General features: G+C 33.2%; 1 protein-coding gene across 1 annotated transcript in view; it reads right to left on the bottom strand.

Annotated features, from left to right (window-relative positions):
• Positions 1 to 1,011: 1,011 nt before the first annotated feature.
• LOC118186240 (nose resistant to fluoxetine protein 6-like) overlaps positions 1,012 to 24,354 on the bottom strand; it is a 90,054-nt gene continuing 66,711 nt past the window's right edge. Inside the window, exons 12-15 of the mRNA XM_085824253.1 lie at positions 17,802 to 17,922; positions 14,907 to 15,093; positions 8,538 to 8,680; positions 1,012 to 2,223 (exon numbers count right to left, since the gene is read on the bottom strand). Of these exons, the coding sequence (XP_085680379.1) occupies positions 1,966 to 2,223; positions 8,538 to 8,680; positions 14,907 to 15,093; positions 17,802 to 17,922 (709 nt within the window). The 3' untranslated portion in view covers positions 1,012 to 1,965. The remainder of the gene's footprint in view (positions 2,224 to 8,537; positions 8,681 to 14,906; positions 15,094 to 17,801; positions 17,923 to 24,354) is intronic.

Below are 24,354 nucleotides of genomic sequence, written 5' to 3'. Positions count from 1 at the left end.
GTGATGGTGTCTTCCAAGACGACAAAGTCCCTGTTCATACAGCTCACATTGTCCAGGACTCGTTTTCTGAGCACGAGGATGAGTTGTCCCATCTCCCCTGGCCACCACAGTCACCAGACCTGAATATTATCGAACCTTTGTGGTCTACATTGGAACGGAAAGTGCGTTCTCGTTATCCACCGCCAACATCGTTATCTGAACTTGCCACCGTTTTGCAGGAAGAATGGTATAATATTCCCTTGGCAAACATACAGGAACTGTATTTATCCATTCCGAGAAGACTGCAAGCTGTTTTGGATGCCAACGGGTTTCCTACGCCATATTAAGCAAAGAAACATGTTTCTTTTAAAGGTGTTTCCATATTTTTGTCTAACCCCTGTATAAAAACCTTACATAGCTAGGAAGCACTACATATGTATTCATTATCAAATCAGTTGAATAATTTGCAAAAACGTCAGGTTGACGATATACTCGTTCATTGAATTAACATTAATTAATTTACATTTAAGAAAAACATTAGTTAATAAGCTTATGTATATATTTTAATGAATACATATCAAATGAAGAGTTAACATATTTTAAAGCAAAACCATGAAACTCGATTATGTTATCTCATATACAGGATACAAAACGTAGTTATTTTAGTTTATACCACTTGTGGAGGGTAAAACAATCAGCATTTTAGTAGTACAAAATACTGCTTCATTATTTGCCTAGGTACCTCTGCAACCGATGCAGCAAAGAAAGGAGGAATGGTAAAAGGATACTTAAAACAAAGAATATATGTTTAAAAAATTTCATTTAAAATTCCTTATTTGAAGCATTTTATTATTGCAGCTATTTTTAGAATAAATTATATATGAGGCATCAGAATTATAATGTTATATTTTTGATCCTATAAGCAGTAACCTTATGAGGGTTTACGTAATCTGGAAGTGGTAATTAGTCCAATAACCCTAAAAAACGTAAAGTGAATTATCGCTATGTTTAAAATAACCACAAAGTCACGGAAAGGTTTAAAAAATGTTTTATTTAAACAGAGGTCAGAATATAACCGCACTTTCATGTGCTGACACTATCAGTCGCAGCTCGTGGTGAAGTACTAAACAAAACAGTCGAATTCAAGTTAAAACTGGAACAGTAATGAAAGACTGCACAGCTAAATTTTACTCTAAGCCTTCTCAGTTATTGTAACTGGAGTGTCAAAATAAAATTATCGATAACGGAATAACTAAAGCTATCCGAGCTGACAGGAAGTAAACATAACGTGCACGCCTAGGCCAGAAATACGCTCTTTATTAAAATCCAAAAAGCTTAGTTTAAATAATAGCTAACTCATTTACACTCTAGTGAGGAAAACGGTAAGGAGATATAGTAAGATCTAAATTATAATACTTGGCTAAATTTAAGTAATGACCTTACAACATTATATCAGTTATAATGTCATTAATAAGTGCATGTTTAGTTTTGAATATTTTAATTAATCTCACACGAAATATTATAACTAACCATTTATAATCATCCTTGATTCTACAAAATACGAATTTATTTCGTGTAAAAACATTGTGCAGATACTTAAATCTTCTTTCCCGCATATTAGTATTGATAAATTGAAGCATAAAGGTAACATAAAATTCTTTTTTATTTTACAAAGACAAAGGGATACAAAAATATCGTTTTAATTCATTAATGACTAAAATGACTTCGTTTCTAATCTGAAAAATCTATTCTAATTTGTAATTTGAAACATAAACAAAGGATTCCTGCTAATTAAAGTATATGTATCCAAGAAAAGATACATGCAGAAAACGACTTTTTATAATTTACTGAAAAATACATTTCACAAAGTTAAAGTAATTATTGTTTCGAGTAGTGACTAACATTAAAAACAACCAAAAAATCGCCAAAAATTAAACACTTTTTGATCATTAAGTTCTTATAAAATTATTTATAACATTCCATACTTCATAATTTGTACACTATATCACCATTTGTTTCATTTATTTTTGCATCATTTATGTCAGTTGGCACAACAGTAGATATGGATCCATTTTTATCTGTCTGTAGAGACCCTTTAAGAGCATCCGTAGCCTTCTCTGCCACGGTGCTTTCAGAACGGAAAAATAAAATCTTCTCCAAGTTCATGAAAGGAGCTTCAAATATCATGCTGATGATAGCACCCAGAACAAAAGTCACAATAAGATGTCCAAAGAAATAATACACCTGTTAAAGTTAAAAACAAATTAGATTACCTTAAAGAAACCAGATTTAAAAATATAGTAATATTTCAGTGAATTTTCACCCTGGTTACATGAACTTTTAAAGAATTGTTTGATCACACTTTTAAAAGATTTTTAAGGTCGTTAATTTTTAAATGCCTCTCTGAATAATTTAGTAAATAAAAAGAACTGATTACTAGCCGGAAATAGAGAATGTGAATTAGACTTTCGAGTACATGTGCTACCTTTCCCCTTCTTTGCATGTGTAATATCGGTGATCCTCTATCATGCATTCTGAGAAACAGACAGCTAAATAATTGATGGATTAGACTAATACTGCGAATGGTTAAGAATCAAATTCCCAGAAAAAAATGAATTTTCGTTGTATAATTTAATAAGTGAGACATTTTTATGAACACAGATAAAGATATTTGAACACTATTATAAATAAATGAACATCAACATTTCGCGTCACTTCCCTTATATTTATTTTTCTCCTACTCATTAGTCATGAGATTTTTGAAATCGCACATAATATCAAATGTTGTTCATGAAGTTTAATTTCGCAGCAAATTATTTAAACTAAGAGAAGTGGATTGTTTGTTTCTTTATTTAAATTGAACAAAGCACAAGAAGTATGTATGTTTAAGTGAATGGATGTCTTCTTAAAGGACTTTTTAAGCGAAACTGTCTGTAAAAGGAGAAAAACAAGAAAGCACCAATACAACCAGTCCGTTCGCAGGGATTAAAACACAGATTGAAAAATCAGTGTTCATCAATTTTAACTTAGCCACTATGGGATTAAGAGAATTAGATGATGTATTCAATATAATATTTCTTTATAGTTTACGTTCCATGTTTTATTTCACACATTTATCGAATGAATAATTTACATTTAATCTGCGACTATATCTATTTTTTTAAATATGAGTCAGACTTAAGAGAAGTTACTTTTGATTGTTTCGTACATACTTCCTCTCACATTAACAAATTATGAATCAGTAAAAACTGACCATCTGCTTAGGTGACTTGCCAAAACCGAGACGGAAAAGTGAAGAAAAATCAGTTAGTTTTTAGGAAGATATTTCATATATATTTACAAAATTTCTACTTGAAGAATTACTTGAATTACAGCAATGAATGTCTTGAAAATTGTTTGAGAAACCTGTTTTTGAAAACTTATATTTTACACAATAACAAAGACGTTTTCCAAACTATATCAGGTTTCTTACCTTAGGTGCTAAGAATGCACATATGCACCCGTCTTGTAAGTTTCTTCAGTTACCCTACAGCATTAATGTTTCAGTAGCTTACAGACATTTTATATGGAAAGTTAAATTAGTAAATTAAATTTTCTTTAAAATATTGTAGTTTTAATACTTTAAGGAAACTGTAATTTTTACCATAATGTGTATGAAATTTTAATATCTTGCTATTTTTGTTATAATTCTTTTTACTGCATTAATAACATGCTATGTTTATTTTTTCAAATAACTTACCCTGCTGTGTGACCATTTTTATTTCCTTGTACGAAGTAAAGGAAGTATTCTAATCCCGAAATATTCCGAGTAAACATTGCAACGAAAATATCCATTTTGATCGCTATTGAATGCAATTTAAGAGTGTTTTTGCGTGACAACTGTACCTAAGAACAGACTAAAGGATTCTTTTCCCCAAAACGAATAATAAAACTGTTTTAAAATGGATTCAGAACAGATTTTATTCGTGGCCTCTGTACGTACGTATGTATTTATCTCGTATAACACAAAAACGATTAGCTTCAGAACTTTGAAATTTTATATATAGGACTGCGATAACATGTAGTTGTACACCTTGTAATTTGGTAGCAATAGGCAGAACCAAAAGTATATAAATATTTATATATACCCACTTTGTTACTCGGCTCCGTGAGCTCAGTATATTTATTCTTATATGTTGGTAAACTGTGCATTTTTTGCTTTAAAATTGATAAAATTATGTTGTTCTTATCTTCCGCTTAAGGTTTTTATGCATTTAGTTAATCTGCAGGCAATATTTGTAGAATTATCAATAATTTAAAAGTTGTCCATGTTCCGCTAAGCCTAAATTTTACTTCATACACGAAGTAAAGGAAGTATAGTAATCACGAAAAATTCCGGGCATCATATTTCAACGAAAATATTTATTTTGACAGCTATCGAATGCGATTTAACGAATATTTCGAGGACATCTGTACGTATGCACAGAATAAGGCCTCTTTTATGCCAAACGAATTATAGAAGTAATTTAAAAGGATGGATTCAGAACAGAATTTTTTTCGTGGCGTCTGTACGTGCGTAGGTACGTATCGCATATAACTCAAAAACGAGCAGCCTCATAACGTTGAAATTTTGAATATAGGACTGCTATAATATGTCGTTATGCACCTCCCTTTTTGGTTGCGATGGGCCGCCGAAACACAACCACCCAACCACCAACCACATATATACCCACTAAGTTACTCGGGTTCGTGAGCTCAGTATTTTGCTTCCTTGTAAGAAGTAAAAAGAAAGTACTGTAATCGAAAAAAATTTCGTGCATCATATTTCAACGAATATATCCATTTTGACCACTAGCGAATGCAATTTAACGATGTTTTTGCGTGACATCTGTACGTAAGGACAGAATAAAGGACTCTTTTCCCCTCAAAAAATTATAAAACTGATTTAAAATGTATTCTGAAGACATTTTTTTCATGGCGTCTGTGCGTACGTACGTACGTACGTATGTATGTATCTCGCCTGACACAAAAACGAGTAGCCTCAGAATGTTGAAATTCGTATATAGGACTGCTATAACATGTAGATGTGGACCTCCTATTCTCGTCGTAATCGGCCGCATCAAACGCATACAAACGTATGTACGTATATATATATACATATATTCACTCTGTTAATCGTGTCAATGAGCTCAGTTTCTTTATTCTTCTATGTTGGTAAATTGTGCATTTTTGTCTTTAAAAATGATTCAGTTATGTTGTTCTAATCTTCCGGTTAATATTTTTATGCCTTTAGTTAACCTGCATGTTATTATTGTAGAAGTATCAAAAATTTAAAAGTTGTTTAAGTGAGGCTAAGCCTAATATTTTTGTCATAGCACACATATTTGTTTACATTTGAAATTTAGCAGAATAGTTGATTTGTTGCCAATCTAGAGAAACTAAGCTTCTCCAAAAAAAGTAACGCCTTCTTTTATTATTGCGAATTAAATTTTGCTTAATCTATTTTGGAATTATCATTTAAGTTATTAAATTATCTCATATCTTAACTCAGCTTAGCGTCCACAACAAATTCAGTTTCTACGCCTTCAGTGTCTTTATGAAATTCGAGGAAATAAGTTTAAATGAAATACAGCAAAAAATGCGCATAATTCCGTATTCCGTAAAAGGAAGTCATAGGGTGTTCTGAACAGATTCTTATTATTGGAGTATTAGATATTAATATTATATCTGCGTACAATTTCGATTTTAGTCCTGTAACTTAAATTATACATCCATAGTTAAGTAGCACTAAGCTAAATGTTTGAAACTATATTCCAGTGCTTATCAGTGCTATTTTAAAGATATTTATTAATGCATTATATTATGCTTATTGCAAGCTCGTAATGGTTTCAAAATCAAGACAGTTTCTGCACCTTCAGTGTCCTTTTGCCGAAAGGGAAGAAAATTAAACTCTCATTTTTGTGCACCAAAAAATCTGCCTTGTTGCCTGCTGGCCGAATTGCTTGTTTTTGCGTAGAAACTCTAATTTTAATTGTTAAACAAATTTTAACCTAAAGAGGCACAATTTGCCCAGATGAACTGTTAATTTCTTTTATTATTTTTATTTATTTATTATTTTTTATTATTTTTTTTAAATTTCATTTTAATGTTCCAGCAGTTTCATTTATCTACGCAATGCTGATGGACGGAAGCTCCAAAGACTTGCTTATTACACCTTCTGCCTTAGAAAAGACATTTATTCTTACATTTATGCTTTTGGAAGCATCAGTTGTTGAACTTTTCAAGAACAGTCTTTTCTCAATATGATTTGAGTACACTATTAATGCCAGAACTCAGTTATCTCAGAAAGTCCTCTCAAGTGGTTGAAGGTAAAAAAAAAAAAGAGGGGCGGAGAACCTCGGACACCCCCCCCCGGGGTGTTCTCCCTCAAAATTGGGGTGGAAAGTTTAACAGTTAGCTAGGTTCAGCAATACCTCAATTACCTGTGGTACTACGGAGGTGCTGGCCTAGTTTCTACCTGTACTTGTTAATTTCTTTTTGGCATTTTGCGTCGATTCACTTTAAATGGCGAATCCCGTTTTAAATTATTGCCACCAAACATTAGACTCCTGCATTATATTTAGAGAAACTAAATAATGAAGGATCTACGTAAATGTATGTATGATTTTGGCATTGTGGTAAAACAACGGTACCTAGAGCCATCAAAGTTTGAATAACGTAATCCTCCAGCGAATATGGGCATCTGGAAGCCCTAATTTGGAATCTGGAATTTTATCGATTTCATATTTTATAACATTTTAACGAATTTTTGATTAACAAACTCAACAATTTCAAAGCGAGCAATGGCAACACTGCACGGGGAAACACACTAGGCTTTCTCATGCATGGATGGCGCTATTTTGATTTACAGTGCCTATAGCGGCGATTTCGTGACTCGAAGAGTTTTCGCTGTTGCCAGATAAAATTTGTAGTTGCATAATTAATTTGTTTTGAAATAGAACTATTTATCCGTAACCGAACTATTTTACTGAATGCCATCTACTGGCAAAGTGGAACGATCTAAAACAGTCGACACTCACCCGCGATGATGTTAGATTACCATGTATTAGATGTCTCTGTAATTGGAATGTTTAATATTCCGTTTCGTAAATGTTTTATTTTTATGCATACTTTCTTTGTACCTATTCCTGCGTACTACGTTAAAATAAATGCTTTTAGAGCTAGCCGGCGTTTGTGTTTATTGAAGAACGGCTACATTACAGTTTCAGATTAATAAATTAATAACAAATTTTGTACTATGCTATTTTTTGTCTCATTCAGTATGAAACTCATTGTATTCTTAGAGAGATCTTCGTAAATAATTATTAACGAGTAAAGCTCACAAGGAATAGAAATATTTAATCAATATTTTATTTTATTTTTATTTAATACATACAAAGCGAAACTGGGCTTCAGACTGGAATTAATTCTCGATATTTTAAAGGGAGTGTTTTACAAAGTATTTTTATTTCTTTGTACGATCAAAGGAAGTATTGTAATCATGAAAAATTCCGGGTTTCATATTTCAAAAAAAAAAAAAAATATCCACTTTGACCGCTATGGAATGCAACGATGTTTTTGCTTGACATCTGTACGTAAGGACAGAATAAAGAACTCTTTTTCCCCAAACGGATTATAAAACTGATTTAAAATGGATTCAGAAGAGAATTTTTCGTAGCGTCTGTACGTACGTACATATATATGTATCTCACATAACTCAAAAATGATTAGCCTCAGAACGTTGAAATTTTATATATAGGACTGCTATAATATGTAGTTGTTCACCTCTATTTTTGGTTGCAATCGGTCACACCAAAAATATATAAAGATATATATATATATATATATATATATATATATACCCACTTTGTTACTGGTTCAATGAGTTCAGTTGTTTCATTCTTATATGTTCGTAAAATGTGCATTTATTGCTTTAAAAATGATTGAATTATTTGGTTCTGATCTTCCGGTTCAGGTTTTTATGCCTTTAGTTAATCTGCATGCAATAGTTGCAGAATTACCAGGAATTTAAAGTTGCTTAACTTCGGCTAAGTCTAATTTTTGTTCACCATATTTGTAGCGAATGAGACCAAAACAAAACTTTTAGTTCTGTGCACCGAAAACACTCCCTTTTTTGCCTGCTGGCCAAATTGCTTGTTCTATGAAGAAACTGTAATTTTCATTCTAAAAATTTTTTTTTTAAATTATTTAAACCGTATTTGGTGTTTTATGTTTTTCTCTAGCTTTCAATTTTTAATGGAGATATTTTAAGTTTTTATGTATTTTGGCCTTGCCACGAAGTGAGAACTGAATTTTAACTGAATGAGAAATGTATCTGTAATGAAATTCGAGGAAATAAGTTTAAATGAGATACAGGAAAAAGTGCGTTTAATTTAATATTCCATAAAAAAAGTTATGTTGTGTATACATGAGATTTTATATGTTCAGTTACTAAGTTAAAGAGATTGATGTTTTCTAATTTAGCTACTTTTTAAATTTAGTAACTATTGTTATTAAAAAACAGCAACATGTATACTCACTATTATGAAATGATCTGGTTGAGTCAGCGTAGTTTTGTTTCCCATGAAAACTGCTTGTACTATCGGATGCAGTAAGTATACCGCGAAGGTTAAGCGTCCTAAGGGAACAAATGCCTTCCATGACAGAATAGTGTTCACAATTCCTGCAATTAAAAATTTTTTTTAACATTAATCATGATAAATACTGACACACATAAGCATATTAAGAGCAAAAATTATTTAGCTTCAATAAAATACAAAATTTGTAACCGTAATTTCTAAGCCTAAAATCTTTTTTCACATGACAATAAAATGTAATAGCCGAATAAATGCGTTGGGTTGGCAGAAACGTTATTTCGGTTTGCACAAATAGATAGCGCCATGTTCGTTTTATTACTATTCTGTTAATCTTCTTTCTTTCTTTTTTTGAATATGGCAAATGACACTTGCTATAGAAACACATTCCGTGTATTTTTGTTTACAACTTTTAGTTTATGGTCAATTTTAACACGGGGTGCAAAACTAAACGTTTTTACATATTTTACAGTTTTATTTTCATAAAGGCAAGAAAGAAGCTGAGACTCGCAAAGATTTATGTGGAATGTATAGTATGTATTGCCTAATAATACGCATGTGTCAGAATTAGTTTAAAAAATTTCGTTCTGGAGATTTTTCCACTTGAAGATGGCCAGCGTTCTGGCCGACCTTCTGAGGCCGATGATGACAAAATTAAAACCATAATTGAATATAATCATCATAGAACTGAACAAGAGATTGCAAAACGGTGAAATGTATCACATACAACACCTGAAAATCACATACGATACCTTGGACTGGTTAAGAAGCTGGATATTTTTGTTCTGAATGAATTGAAAGAAATTCGCTTGACGCAGCGAATTAACATTCGCGATATGAACTTCAAACATAAGGTAATAGACGCTATTTTGGAAAGTATTATCAACTGATAAGGAAAGCTGGATCGTCTACAATAATTGAAAACGATCATGGTCCAAGCTACATGAATCAATGCATATCATACAGAAACATAAATTGCATCAGAAAAAGATAATGCTGTCAGTTTGTTAAGATTACAAAGGTGTTGTATATTTTGAGCTGCTTCCAAACAACCAAATGATCAGCTAAGATGTTTACTGCCAGCATCTTATAAAACTGGAGGAATCAGTCAAACAGAAAAGGCCAGAATTGACAAATCGCAACGGAATCGTGTTGCACCACATCAATGCGGGGACTTGAAACGTCTTTATCAAGCACGTACGAAATTATTGGAGCTTGACTGAGAAATGATGTCGCATCCCCGTTATAACCCCTACCTTTCACCATTGGCTTATCATTTATTTCAAAGTATAACAAACCTCTTATATGTTAAAAATTCCAGTAATATCGATGACCTGAAATCGCACTTGGTTGAGTTTTTTCCTGATAAAGATCAAACGTTATAATCGCACGAATTCATGAAGTTACCAGAAAAATGGCAAAAGATCATCAAACAGAATGGAAGAAGTTTGACTGATTGAAGTTCAATATTTGTATACAAAAAATCGAGCTTTATTTTTCTTGCCAAACTGATAATTGTTCAAAAAAATTAAAATATAAAATTTGAATCAAATGAAATTCCATACTCCTTATACTGATATCCTGTATCATAATTTTAAATAAATTGTACTGTTAAATAATTTTGTTTTCAACCAAGTGATGTTCCATTACGCGGCTAGCCTTAATGCGTATGATCATTCAAAATAGCATTGCGATTGTTTCGTTGTGATTCAAAACATCATTGTGATAATTATCGCTGATGTCAACTAATGCTTTAGATTGGCATATTTTTTATTACTCCCGGAAAATTATGCGTCTTTTTTTTTATAAAAGAACGCATTTTCCTCTAACTGTTCTTGATGCTGTTGATAAGGTGTAACTTTATGACCTCATAAGATAAACGGCGTATTCCTCCGCTTATTATTTTTATTCTTGCATGTATTGTATTATTATTATCGTTTTGATGAAATGCTAAAAATTGAGAATAGAAGGTAGTTCATTTTCGTCATAATACGCTCTTTTACCTTGAAAAAGGGAAAAATCCTACTCAGACAGCTCATAAAATGTATTCAATACGTGAACAAAATACTGTTTCTAATCACACAGTTGAAGTTGCTTTGAGAAGTTAAATCTTAAAAACGTTTTTATCATAAAAAATTATGCCCATTATTCCTGTATAAACAAGGATCTACTAAAAGACACAACCACTGAAGACCGGGGTTATACTGACCATGAACCAGCAGAAAGATCAAATGCTCCGAAATGATAGTACAGTAAGACCTCGCTTAACGCTGTTTCGGTTTAGCGCTCTTTTATTTCAACCCGGGGATTCTCCGAAATTGTGCGCAGCGCTAGGTTTCCAAATAACATATCCGAAACAGTGTAGTTGTGTTTCTTGCTTTTTATCATTTGAAACAACATTTGTTGACATTATTGTAAGTTTAAATTTGTATAATACTATAACGATTAATACAGTGACAAATATTATGATCTTTAGTTTTTATCATGGGTGATAATAATAAAAAACAAGAAAAGAAAGCAACCTAGAAAAAGCATTTCACTGGAAACTCAAATGCAAGTGATTAGAAGATTAGATTCTGGTGAACGTCAATCTCAAATTAGTGCTGCGTTGATTTTGGCAACTTCAACAATAAGGACAATTCTTAAGAATAAAGAAAAAATACTGTCATCGGCAACTGCAACTACGTCAAGCTCTGCAACTAGAATTACCTGTTCTAGAAATAACGTTATAGAGGAAGTGGAAAAACGACTCTCTATATGGATTGACTACGAAATTGAAAGCAATATGCCATTAAGCCAATCTATCATAATGCCTTCTTAATAAAAAGGCAGAAAATTGGAAACCCAGAATAGACTGAATGATCTGACTGAGAATTTTATTTGTTTTTAAAAGTATATGCGTTTTATTGTTTTTATTTTTGTAAGAAAAAAATGTTTGATTTTATTTTTATTAAAAAAATATTCAATTTAATACCTAACCATTTTTTATCCGTCTTCCCCTAACCCCATTATTTACATGTTAAAATAGCCTCGCTTAGCGCTGTTTCGCATTACGCTCTACTTTGATGGAACGTATCCCCCGTGTTAAGCGGGGTCTTACTGTATACGACATTTTGAAGAAACTTAGTTGCCGTGTGAGTAGCCCATATTTTGAGAGGAGAATCTGCTTGCTCGAATTTCAGCATGTGATTCACTTTTGAAACGCAATAAGCTTAATTTTTTTTAAAACGTCTCATATCTGGAGAGAAGGAATGGATTTTATACAACAATAATACGAGAAAAATCGTGGATAAATCAACTTCTTCAGTGACTTCTAAGGATGGATTTTACCACAATGTTCATGCTCATGCTTTGCGAATAGTAGGACTATAAAGGAATAATTTACTATGAATTGTCACCTAATCAGAGCATCAACTGAGAGAAATACTGTCTGCAGATGCATTTCTAAATACAAAGAACTGACCAATGTTGCTTTTCATCACATCAATTCTCGACCCATCCATCAATGAATTTCCTTAATTGTCTGCAATTTCATTTTTTAACACTGTCAAGCATTTTAATAACGTCTTGACATATCATGACTGCTTTAAAAGGGAAACATTTTCAGCTGCCATACAAGTAGTGAAAACATCATTGAACAATATTGTGCTTACGTTATTTAAAAAGAAATTTCTACCGTTTCCGTATTTCATCATAACCATTTTTAGTCCAAAGAGGCAATTTGCCTAGAAGGACTATTAATTTCATTTTGACATTTTGCGTAGATTCACTGTAAACGTTGATTCACTTTTCAAATTGTTGCCACCAAATATTATCGCCGTGTATTATATTTAAAGAAATTAAATAAGGAAGAATCTATATGTATGTTTCTCGCATTGCGATAAAACAACGGTACCTAAAGCCATCAAATTTTGAATAACGTAATTTTCTACCGAATATGATCATCTGGAAGTCCTAATTTGGAATTTGAATTTTATTTTATTATAGATTTTATATTTTGTAACACTTCAACAAATTTTTTATTAACACACTCAAGGATTTCAAAGCGAGCAATGGCAACACTGTACACACACACACACAAAACAAAACAAAAAATTTATCTCCAGCGCGCGATACTGTGTATCAGAAATTCTAAAGATATTCTCATTTTAAAATTGGTTTGCGCTATTGCTGTTGAATTGAATTTTACAGTTTAAGTACGAAGAACATGATATTTAATAAATAAAGGTAACACACAGAACCTTGAGAACGTCCCTTTGAACGTAATGTAAAATCCGAAAGCTTTCAGATATTTTTTGTTTGTTTGTTAACTTTAATTTCAACTCTTGATGTTCTACGAAGAATGCCACGAGGCTTACACAAGTAATTTCAGCACTAGCGAAATAAATAAACAAATGCTCAATAGCCTTGCGAATGGGGAAGTTTTATAAAAATATAACAATAAGTAAAAGCAAAAAGTAAAATTAAAGTAAAGAGAACTCAATAATTTAAACTGAACATTCCGAGAAGCCGAAATTGTCTCATTAGTCCAAAAAAGTTCAGAAAAGATTGGTAGCCAACATACAGATAGGTACTTCAAAATCATAACCATTTACCATAAGAAAGGCAAAATTTTATGGATGACGCAACAGCTTAAATATTTCTTAAATACCACGCAAGTGATTATCACCATTTCCGACTACATCTGATCCCATTGATGATTAAGTGGAGAAAATCGCTGAATTTTGGTATTTTTTTTCCGAGTTCAAATATCGGGCTAAAGGACCTGGTTGAATGAGGTTGCCTTAATTTTCTCATATGCAGCGGGAATAGAAGCCATCAGAACGTTCTTCACGAAGGTATATCTTATAAGGCTCCGATTTCCTCTACCATGCCAGCAATACAACTATAAATTACGTAATTATCGACTATAAAGTCATTGTTTTAAATAATATTGGCGACAAATGCTTGTTCATTATTTATTTACGCGTTTACATCAATGCACTTTCAGAATGTCTCTGCATCTTGTATTTACGCGTTAAAAGTAAATACGTTATTAAGTAAATGCAGGCGTTTCGAGTAAATAAGTAAATGAAGAGCAAGTATTTAACTGTTGCTTACTAACACGCATTGGAATTAGATCAAGAAGCGAATGTTATGGCAGAGGCTTAGGATTAAAATTTAAAACTATAATATTTTAATCAGGAAAATACACTGCAAATCACCTTAAAGTAAGGAAAGTTCTTAATAGTGTATTTTAGGATGAAATATTTTCTTTTATTTTAAGGTACTGAAGTACTGCATTGGAGTTCATACCACACTGCGTTTAAGGAAATACATCGTTGAAACACTGTTGATGGTTTTATTAGCACTATTATGTTAATAGCTATTTAGAGCAGACTATATGTACACTTTTTATTACTTGTGTATTAACTGGTTACTTTTGTATTAACTGTGTTTTTTAATGCATCATAAAAAATACCTCCCTAACTGTGATTCCAGCGAATATTTGCCAACCCTAAAAATAGTTCTATATTGTTATATGAAGATGAGATGTTCTTTCCTTGTTCTTGTTAACCTTCTCTCCCCCCCCTACTCAGGGAGATTAGAGATTTCTTATTTTTAATATTTCAATCTCAACTTCAAACCAATTAAAGCAAGCTCATGTACGAACTGCATATGTTTTTAGGTAACCCTTTCCCTACAGTAGATTGACAACATTATTGACAACATTTGTGTATTAATTTTTGCTGCATTTTACAGCATGTGTTTGCTAGATTTGCCAAGAACTATAACAGAAGCAATCCATTAATTACACACATACAGTACTTTGCCCAAAAGCCTTGAGTGCCCCAATTCTTATGCAATGAAACTGTGAATATGTGACTGGCAGAAAATATGAGATGGAAATGTAAGGTAACTTACAATGTAATGTAATGTAATACATCTGTTCGACAAAAGTCACATCTTTTTAAGCAGAGTTTATGTAGAGGGAGAAACAAGCTGCGAAGAATAATTTCTATAATATGATAGATTTCTAATAATTCATAATTTGATACAATTTTGAATACGATGATGCCAAGAATTTATAGTTCTCGATGTAAATAAAAAAACCCTTTTCATCAACCTGCTGGTGCCATAAATAATATATTTCATTCCAAATAAAATGGAGCCAATAAATTGTTATCGTATACTAGCGGGCGCTGAATGACATAGAATTATCATGTATTTTTATTCTTAAAGATATTTCCGTTTGCAGTTTCCGTTGTAAATTGCAGAGAATTTATTTTTTCCCGTTTCTTTATAGGAAAATGGCTTACATTTCTGGTCACTTACCTCCATGTCCCGTGACACAGCAAATCACCACCCAAGCCATGCCCAATGCCCACGTTTGTTTACTGAGACTAGCGTAGGCAACTGCTTCTGTGGTAGTGTAGGCTTCTCCTGAGTTCCATTTCTGGGCTCCAAAGAGTGTAGAAATGCAGCAAATGAAAGAAAGACACCAACCCAGAACTTGTACCTTCTGCAAGAGTGGTACTTATTTTACACTACAGTACAGCTCACCACGAATCATAGCACAAAGCCTTTAGAAAGAACTTAAGAAGCGTAATATGTTATATTAATTAGGACTTAACAAGAAAAAATGGCAAGAAATCAGATAATACTACGAATACAAAATTGCAGTCTTTCACACATTTTTTCATTATGCAATTTATTTTTGTCACACGCTGCCACTTTGAGAAATATACGCCTGTTATTTCTTGTGACTATCCTTCTATAATAATCGGTGTGCCGTAAGCCAAACTTTTCAGTGTCCTTCATGCTTTCAAATTAAGACCACTTCACTTACTACCATTCGTCTGCCTTCATTCTTAAACTCAGATCCTTTTCTAGATGTTTTAAGCAGTATGATTTCTGATTTTTTAGTCTAAAGGGATTTGAATCCCGAAGGACTATTAGTTTCGTTTTGGCATTTTGCGTTGGACTCATAAACGTCGGTTCACTTTTCAAACTGTTGCCACAAAATGTTAGAATCCTGCATTATATTTGAAGAAATTAAATAATGAAAAATCTGCATAAATGTATGTATATTTCTCGTATTGTGATAAAACAACGGTACATAGAGTCATCGAATTTTGAATAACGTAATCCTCCAACGAATATGAGCATGTGGAAGACCAAATTTGAAATTTGAAATTTGTTTTATGATCGATTTCCTATTTTTTAAAACTTTGACGAATTTTTGATTAACAAACTCAAGGATTTCAAAGCGAGCAATGGCTACGTTGTGCAGAAAATACATTTTTATCTCCAGCAAGTGAGTCTCTGTATCGGAAATTCTAAAGATATGCTCGTTTTAAAACTATTTTGCGATATCGCTGTTGCACTGGATCTTATGGTTTAAGTGCGAGGAACATGATATTTAATAAAGAAAGGTAACACACAAAATGTTAAAAAACGCCCCTTTGGACGTAATTTAAAATCTGAAACATTTCAGATTTTTTAATTTATTTTTTTTTTAAATTTTTAATAAAATAAAATTTTATTTTCTAAAAGAAGGAATGCATGAATTTTATTCATAAGGCACTTAAAAAATTCTTTGTAAATGTAAAATATGCTTACACAGAGAAAAAACCACAGACCTTTTAAAGCTAAATGAACACACATATATTAAAAAATAGATTTGAAAAAACAACACCGAAATTTTCCATGATTGGCATAAAAGTGATACCTTTCAGTTTTTGGAGGCCAAAACGTTTACTCGAGCAAAATTGTTCTTCAGCTTGGCTTTCTTAGAAGTTTCCGAAATTCTCCTGCATAGCGATTTCGTGGAAGTCTTTTCTGCTGAAGATGTAAAACACTTTGTTCTGAGCCGCATCACTCTGGGTTAGAGTCCTTTAGATACGGACTCGAATTTTCTTATGTGGCATTACAAATTAAACTTCAAGTTCCCTTCGTGATAACAATTTTATAATATTGAACTGATTTCCAAGAAAACTGGAGACAACAATCAATGTAAAGCTTATCTTTGCTATATTTTAAGTTCCACCTAGATCAACAAAATAGTGTATTCCAAGCGGAATCAGTAGCGCTGCTGCAAGCAATAAAATACAGTATCACAAACTCCCTAAAGATAGCATATGTCTTTACAGACAGTCAGCGATGCATGCCATCGCAAACCCGCACCGCCGATCAAAATTAATCCAAGAGATTACAGAAAGAACTTCAGCATCACAAAATCAACACTTCCTTGTCACTTGGCTGAAGGCACATGCAGGGACAAAAAGCAAGGAGGAGGCTGACATCCTAGCCAAAGAAGCAGCTAGGGGTCAAAACGCACAAAATTTATCAGTACCATAGCCTGGCTCGTACCTTAAAAAAATCATAAGCAACAAATCTAAAGTTGAATGGCAGAACTGATGGGACAACGACGAACAAGGAACAATCAGTTGTTCCCAAAAGTAGGCACAGCACTCAGTTTAATAACAAGGAGAAATAACCTGGTCTTTATCAGGGCATGACCCTATTCCCATGTACTTTTATGCAAGGGAGTTAGCTACATGAGACCAGTGCGTATGTAGAGAAAGAGGCAGTCCTGAACATTATTTATTTAAATGCTCCCTCACATCTGAACATCATTTAAAAGTCCCGAATTCAGAAAGTGAAATGATTCCTTTTATAAGACACGATACTAAGAACAACCATCTCAGAAAAATAAATCATAAATATAATGAACTTCCTGTCCATAAGAGGCACTGAGCTATGCAATACAACATAGAATAACATAACAAAGATATAACTTAAAACATTGTATGTAAGCAGACCTGAAGCTGTCCTCCATAGCATGTAACTGCGAAAGGCCACCAACTGTGAAAACATCGATGTTTATTTAATAGAAAATAAAGGCACTGCCGGCGGTGTGGTACCAATACAAAGCATTGCAAGCGACGCCTGACAAGGGCTCCTGGGAGCCCTGTGGAGTGCAATTATCTGGATAACTTAGGTGCCTGGACGACACCCACATTGCCAATGGTTAAACAATGGGTATCCAACCCACTTCACCGTATCCATATATTTTAATTTGAATTTCTTTATTTTCTTACTGTTGTTAGGACGCCGCAAGCAAGAATAAATAGTTACGGCTATGAAGACAGTTTACTTTATTTGAGATGCCTTTTACAAAGCTGATTTAACATTACAATAAATATGATTATTTAAACTCGGACTTACCCAAGACATTTTCAGTTTTGGTTTCGTTGCTAAGAGGTAGCCAACTAATATTCCAATGCAGTAGCTTCCGGCGTGAGGGAAAGGTTGGAAAAAGTGCACATTCCAGTAATATTTGTAATGACTTGGGAGAAGAATAATAAAAATATATTCATATTTACAAGATATAATATTTCCTTCCAAAATTACTATTCAATAAAAAAACAGTGATTTTATTTTTGCTTACTATAGTATCTCATGCTGAATAAATAAAAAGATTAGTTCAAATTACATCAATATGCATATAGGCAACTCTTAAATAAGAACTCCTGATTTATGAGTCTATAAGCTTAAGCTGCATCTGTTTATCTTTCGGTTGCTTAAGCGAATTCTCATTTTCACAGTCGCTTGGATTCTACTCCAAGAACACACACTCCAAGGTACATGTTGCACTGCAACTAATTTACAACGAAAATTAATCACAGTTAATTTTAAGATTTCAAATATTCAATGTTTAGCTCAAAAGCGGCTATTACGAGTAGTTTCCAAATGAGATTTTGCGTCAGTTCACTAAAATAAGTCACTTTTCAAATTGTTGCCATCCAATGTTATCACTTTGTTTCATTTTTAAAGAAATCAAGAAACGAAGCATCTTTTGCATATATGACGGTACCTAGAGCCATCCAGTTTGGAATAGCGTAGTCCTTCGTCCCAAGATGAGAACGTGGAAGACAGAATTTTGAATTCGTTTTATTATTCGTTTAAATTTTTGTAAATTTTCATGGAGTTTTGGTTAACAAACTCAACTATTTGAAAGCAAGCAATGGAAAGCATAGTATCTAAAGATATGTTGTTTTTAAACATTTTATGACTCTGCTGTTGAATTGAATTAAGCGTGGCGTAAATGCGAAGATCGTGATATCAAATAGATAAAGTTAACACATAAAAGTTAAAAATAAAAAGAGAAAATTTTTTTGTTGGCCATCTTAACCAAGAAAGCAGAATAATGATACGATTAACTTAGAAAAGAATGAAAAAATATAAAAATGTATACCAACATTAAACGCTACATCTGCAATTATAAACACATGCTTCTATGTTGCTGTTAAAAATTTTGTGATTTTGTTGTTGAACTCTATGTGACATAAATGCGAAGAAAACCATACTTATACCAAAAAAAAAAAAAAAAAAAAAAAAAAAAAAAAGTAGCAGGTGGCAAAAGCAGACTGCTAGATTGCGAACTCAGCGAGAGCTTTAAAAAGCTTAACAAACACTTTTGGAAAATCATTAAGTTCTGGAACCTACCAGACTTTTTTTTTTTTTTTTTTTTTTTGTGGTGATGTATTCTACTTATTTTACAAGCAGCCCGTGTGAGAACCAGATAACGTCCACGAATTTTATTAAGGTGAAGAACGGAGGATTATATTTGTCGTAAAACTGGGCCAAGTGACAACAATATGGTTTTCCTAGTTCCATACAAATTTCGAAGTAGAGGAGTCCACCGCCCACCTTTCTCTGCTACCATACAACTCGAGAGGACTTTCGGCTTGCTATGTAGTTTATGTATCCCCACGTTGCAAACGCGCTATATATTTACAATTATCTGAGCCATTTCAGTAATTCTAACGAGGCCCATCAATACGGCTAATCACTATACCGATCAGAGCAACTTTTCATATACACTCATGTCCATAAATTAAGGATAATTCGGAGTCACGCGGAAATCGAACTCTAAAATAAATGTATTACCTGCAAAATCACTACACACATCTTCAAGAATCATATGCAAATTTCAGGAAGTAACCAGATGACACCGATGGCACGTCACAATGACGAGAGTGTAAGAGAGTGACATATAAGGAATACAGGCAAAGAAGTAAAATTGTTCGCAGGCGCTTTATAAGCATTTCAGTGCAATAACCGAATAGTTATGACACAAAGGACGCATTTGGATGATTTTTTACGTGGTAGAATTATCGGCCGTCTGGAATGTGGGCGTACTCAACTGGAAGTATCAGACGAACTTGGAATTGCCCAGAGTGTTATCTCCAGGCTTTGGCAACGATTCCAAGATGATGGTAATGTGAGTAGACGTTACAGCACAGGTCGCCCCAGAGTTACAACGCCGAATGAGGACCGGTATTTGACAGTTACTGCCAAAAGAAACAGGCGGAGAACAGCCTCAGACCTGTCTCGTCAGCTCTCTTCAGCCACTCGTACGACAATTTCAAGGCAGACCATGTACATACGCTTAGGGCAGATTGGTCTATATGCTCATAGACCTGTCAGATTCATTACACTTACTGCAACTCACTGTCGCCTGCGGTTAGCCTGGAGTAGAGAGCATGCATTGTGGACACCACAACAGTGGGCTTGTGTGATGTTTTCCGACGAGTCCAGGTTTAGCTTGCAGTCTGATTCTCGCCGGACTTTCATATGGAGAGCTCCAGGTACCCGTTACCACCAAAAAACATCATTGAACGACACCGTTACGGTGGTTCAGGAGGGCTCGTTTAGGGTGGAATTATTCTGGGTTCCAGAACTGACCTGCATGTTCAAATTGGAACCATGACAAGCCAAATCTGTCGGGACGTCATTCTGGAACAACATGCACGTTTGTTTCGGGGTGCCATGTGCGCACAATTTGTGTTTATGGATGACAACGCCCATCCTCACCGTGCAAATCATCGTAAGCGAATGCCTTCAATCGGAGGATATCACCTGTATGGACTGGCCAGCATTCTCACCGGACTTCAATCCAGTAGAGCACGTGTGGGACATGCTTGGCCGACGAGTGGCAGCCCGTCAACCTCCTCTTACATGTCTACCGGAACTTCGAAGAGCATTGCTTTTTGACTGGTGTAATATCCCCCAAGATCAGATCGATAATTTGATACTCAGCATGCCTAGGCGTTGTACGGACTGTATTGCATCTTCTGGGAGACATACACTTTATTAACAATCATACCAACCATGCAATAATGTTTTTTGTAAATAGGTTTTTTTTTTGTAATTTGCTCCAGGGAGAAATAATCGCTAATTTTTTTAATAATATAAACATATAGCATCTTTTTTTGCTCTTTACCTTTTGTTTAATAAATAAGCTTTACAAATAAGTCAAATTTGCTTTGCTTCTAACTCTTCCTTTGCCTGATTTTGATTATCCTTTATTTATGGACATGAGTATATTTAAATACGTATAATACGGTAGATAACTTTCAGCGCCTCGTCAGTCTGGTTCCAAATACCGCAGCTTCTAACCTACGCTCTAGCAAATACAAAATTAACCATTCAAATCTAAATCGATACGCTTGAGTGATAAACTATCCCCTGCGAGGTGCCACACCTTTTCAACTGTAAACCACAAATTCGCTTACTATTAAACTTGAGGTGCTTTGCATTTTCATAATGATCGACAGAAAAAAAGCAATTATAACAAAGAAGAAAAGTTAAATCTTAATTTTTTTACTTTATTTTTCAAATAAAGCTTATTCTACTTTTCAGATAATTATGCGTACCTTTTATCAAAATAACCATTTACCAATGTTAAAAATAAGAAGTAATCTGCGATACAGGAAAACAGTCGATATGAAACTTTGAATATTTTGTAATCAAGCATCACTATAAGCAAAGAGAATTTTTAAATTCGAAAATCCTTAATACCACCTGAACCATTCCAAAGTTTTCATTACATATTTCAATAAATGTGGAGTGAATTTACTTTCTCAAGTAATATAATTATGTTCCTGTTCCATCACTTATTTCAATTCTGCTTTCAAGTAAATGATGTTTTTATTCATAATGGAAGCATGAGAAATTTATTTGCGTAATGAAACTGGTGAAAATTAACTGTTTCCAATTACACTCTTCTACAACATAATTTTCACTTTGGATTTGTGTCGACCTTAGACATTATCTGAAATTAGTCTTGAAAGTAATTTTATAACTATTATTTGGAGGAGAAAATTAAGTTAAAACCGCAGTTTTGAGTTAAAAAGCTCTCTGTTATTGAAATAAAAGGCATTATCATTCATTGTCCACTTATAAATGAATTAATATACGTAAAAGTACTTTAACGTTTAATATCAAAATCACGAAAAAAGTACAACGAAGGCTCAGTAGCTGTCAGAAAAACTGTTATTAGCACTATGGTCCAAGCTTTATTTACTAAACTGAAGCTGCTATATAGACGATGACTCAAAAATATCTGGCAAAAATGTGAGAACAGATAGAGGGAATTAAAATAAGCAGACGAGAAGAAGCTCAAATACAAATACAACTAAAATATGCTGTTGAGCTGTAGATAAAAGCCTTTTTTTCTGACGCTCACTGCGAAAAAAAAAATGAGACAGTTCTATATCTCCCGTTCTACTGGGCCGATTGGCAAAATTAAAATTGGCTTTTTCATATCTCAAAAGAGCTACTGAAGATATATATTAGATTTATATATAGCACTGTTCTAATATAAGTATTTTGACACAAAATTCGACTTTTTCTGAAATAACATACCAATTTTTTTTTCATATTTCAATTCTACGACTCAAATTATGCCTAGGTATTAGATTTTTTAAAATTTGATGCGAAATTTACGGAGAAATTCAAAAATTTACCTTGGCACAATTTTTCAGTTTGTGCCAAGAATAATTCACTTGGCAAACCTTTTAAAAATGGCAAACAATTTTTCTTTTCCTTCCATTATGCCGGAGCGGCACCTCGTTCCTACCTTTTTACCTTGTGCATGAGCGGAAAAAACGTCACATCGTTCTTACTTTTAAATAATTTTAGCAAAGTGGCTAAACTACATTTGATGTTTTGTCGCTTTCAATAAATATGCCAAATTTCAAAATGCGCCACTATATGCATTCACGTATATCTTCGGAAATTTTGAATAAAAATTCTAATTTTTTGTATGCTTAGAAATGCGTCTACTTTAAGATGCTGGCAAAAATTTTACAGATTATAATTCAAAATGTTTTTTGGAAAATTTATAAAAATTATTTAAAAATACAAATTTTCAAGCTAAATCATAAAAAATGGATGAATTTTATTTGGAATGAATCTGAGGTGAATCTTTATATTATGGTAACTTGGCGATATTTTGGCGAAAATTTGGAGACCAACCCTACTACAGCAAACTGCTAGTTTTTTTTTTTTTTTTTTTTTTTTTGACGCCATTTTTTTTTCACGAAGTAAAGGCATGTTTTGTTTTTGAAGGCATGAACTTTAGCAGCGAAATTATTTATAAGTGCTTATTAGCTAAAATCACGATCGGAAGTTTTCGGAAAATGTCACATGACATGTCTCATCATCTCTCATTTCTCTGAGACAAAATAATTTGTGATTCGAACTGTGTATTTCTCAGATTATTGCTAAAGTCCTAGCTAGTAACCTTTATCGCCTTACCAAAATGTCGCCAAACTACCTGTTACCATATTCTAAAGATTAGCCGAATCTGAATTTCGAAATGTGAAAGAAAGCATGAAATAAGTTTAATAAAAAGAGAGAGATTAATAAATATATACCAAACTCAATTAACACTGAGGATCTAAAATTTTGAGAGCCAATTTTTCAAAAACCACTCTTGCGATTTTTACAAAACTTGGTAGTTTGGCGTAATTTGAGTCATAGAATTGAAATATGGAAAAAAATTTGGTATGTTATTTCAGAGAAAGTCCGATTTTGAGTCAAAATACCTATATTAGAACAATGCTATATATAAATCTAATACATATTCTAAGTCGCGATTTCGAGACATGAAAAACGTAAGTTGAATTTCGTCAATCGGTCCAGTAGAACGGTATATATAGAACTGTACTCTTTTTTTTTCGCAGTGTACGTTGTCATTTCCCGTGCGAATCTAGAGCAGTATGCATGGGCACAGGAATGCAAAGTATGAATTTTATTTGAGAGCTGCGGACGGAAACGAAGGCGTTGCTAGTCGTTGAAGAAAGTATTTAGAAATCGTAGTCTGTATCCTTTTTAAGTAGCTGCTCCAGTTTAACTACAGCCCTTTTGATAAAATGAATATCAGTACAGTTCGCATTCCAGTAATAATGCATATTTCTCGTAATTCGCCCGAGGAAAGACAATTTACGTAAGCAGAATACATTCACATACTACTCAACAGCGCCTTATAACACATTAACTATCCAGTTCTGCTTATATATTATTACATAATAAAACATGCTTTTTCTGTCACCTCTGCCTGCCCTTTACATTTTTACCAGATATTTTTAACCACCTTGTATAACGAGAGAAACTGCATACCTTTAACCGATTTAAACAAAATATGTTAAAAATAAATTTACCGTATGATTTGATTGAATTGGATTATTTAATTATGGCAAAGCACACGAGGGCTATCTGCCTAAAGGGAGGGATGCCTTCGTGGAGGACTTTCTAACTGTATGATTTGAATGAGGGAGCTTATGAAAATATAGTAAGCTTTAGAGCATTTAAGAGCTTATGTACACAGCGAAAAAAAAAGGGAGGACAGCTCTATAATCTCGTTCTACTGGGCCGATTAACGAAATTCAAATTGAGTTTTCGATGTATCGAAAGCGAGACTTATGATATA

The sequence above is a fragment of the Stegodyphus dumicola genome, chromosome 9 (assembly GCF_044657685.1).
Source record: "Stegodyphus dumicola isolate Sdum_Otavi_A_Nest chromosome 9, ASM4465768v1".
Taxonomy (NCBI): Eukaryota; Metazoa; Arthropoda; class Arachnida; order Araneae; family Eresidae; genus Stegodyphus; species Stegodyphus dumicola.
This window is presented reverse-complemented; position numbering and strand designations above follow the sequence as displayed.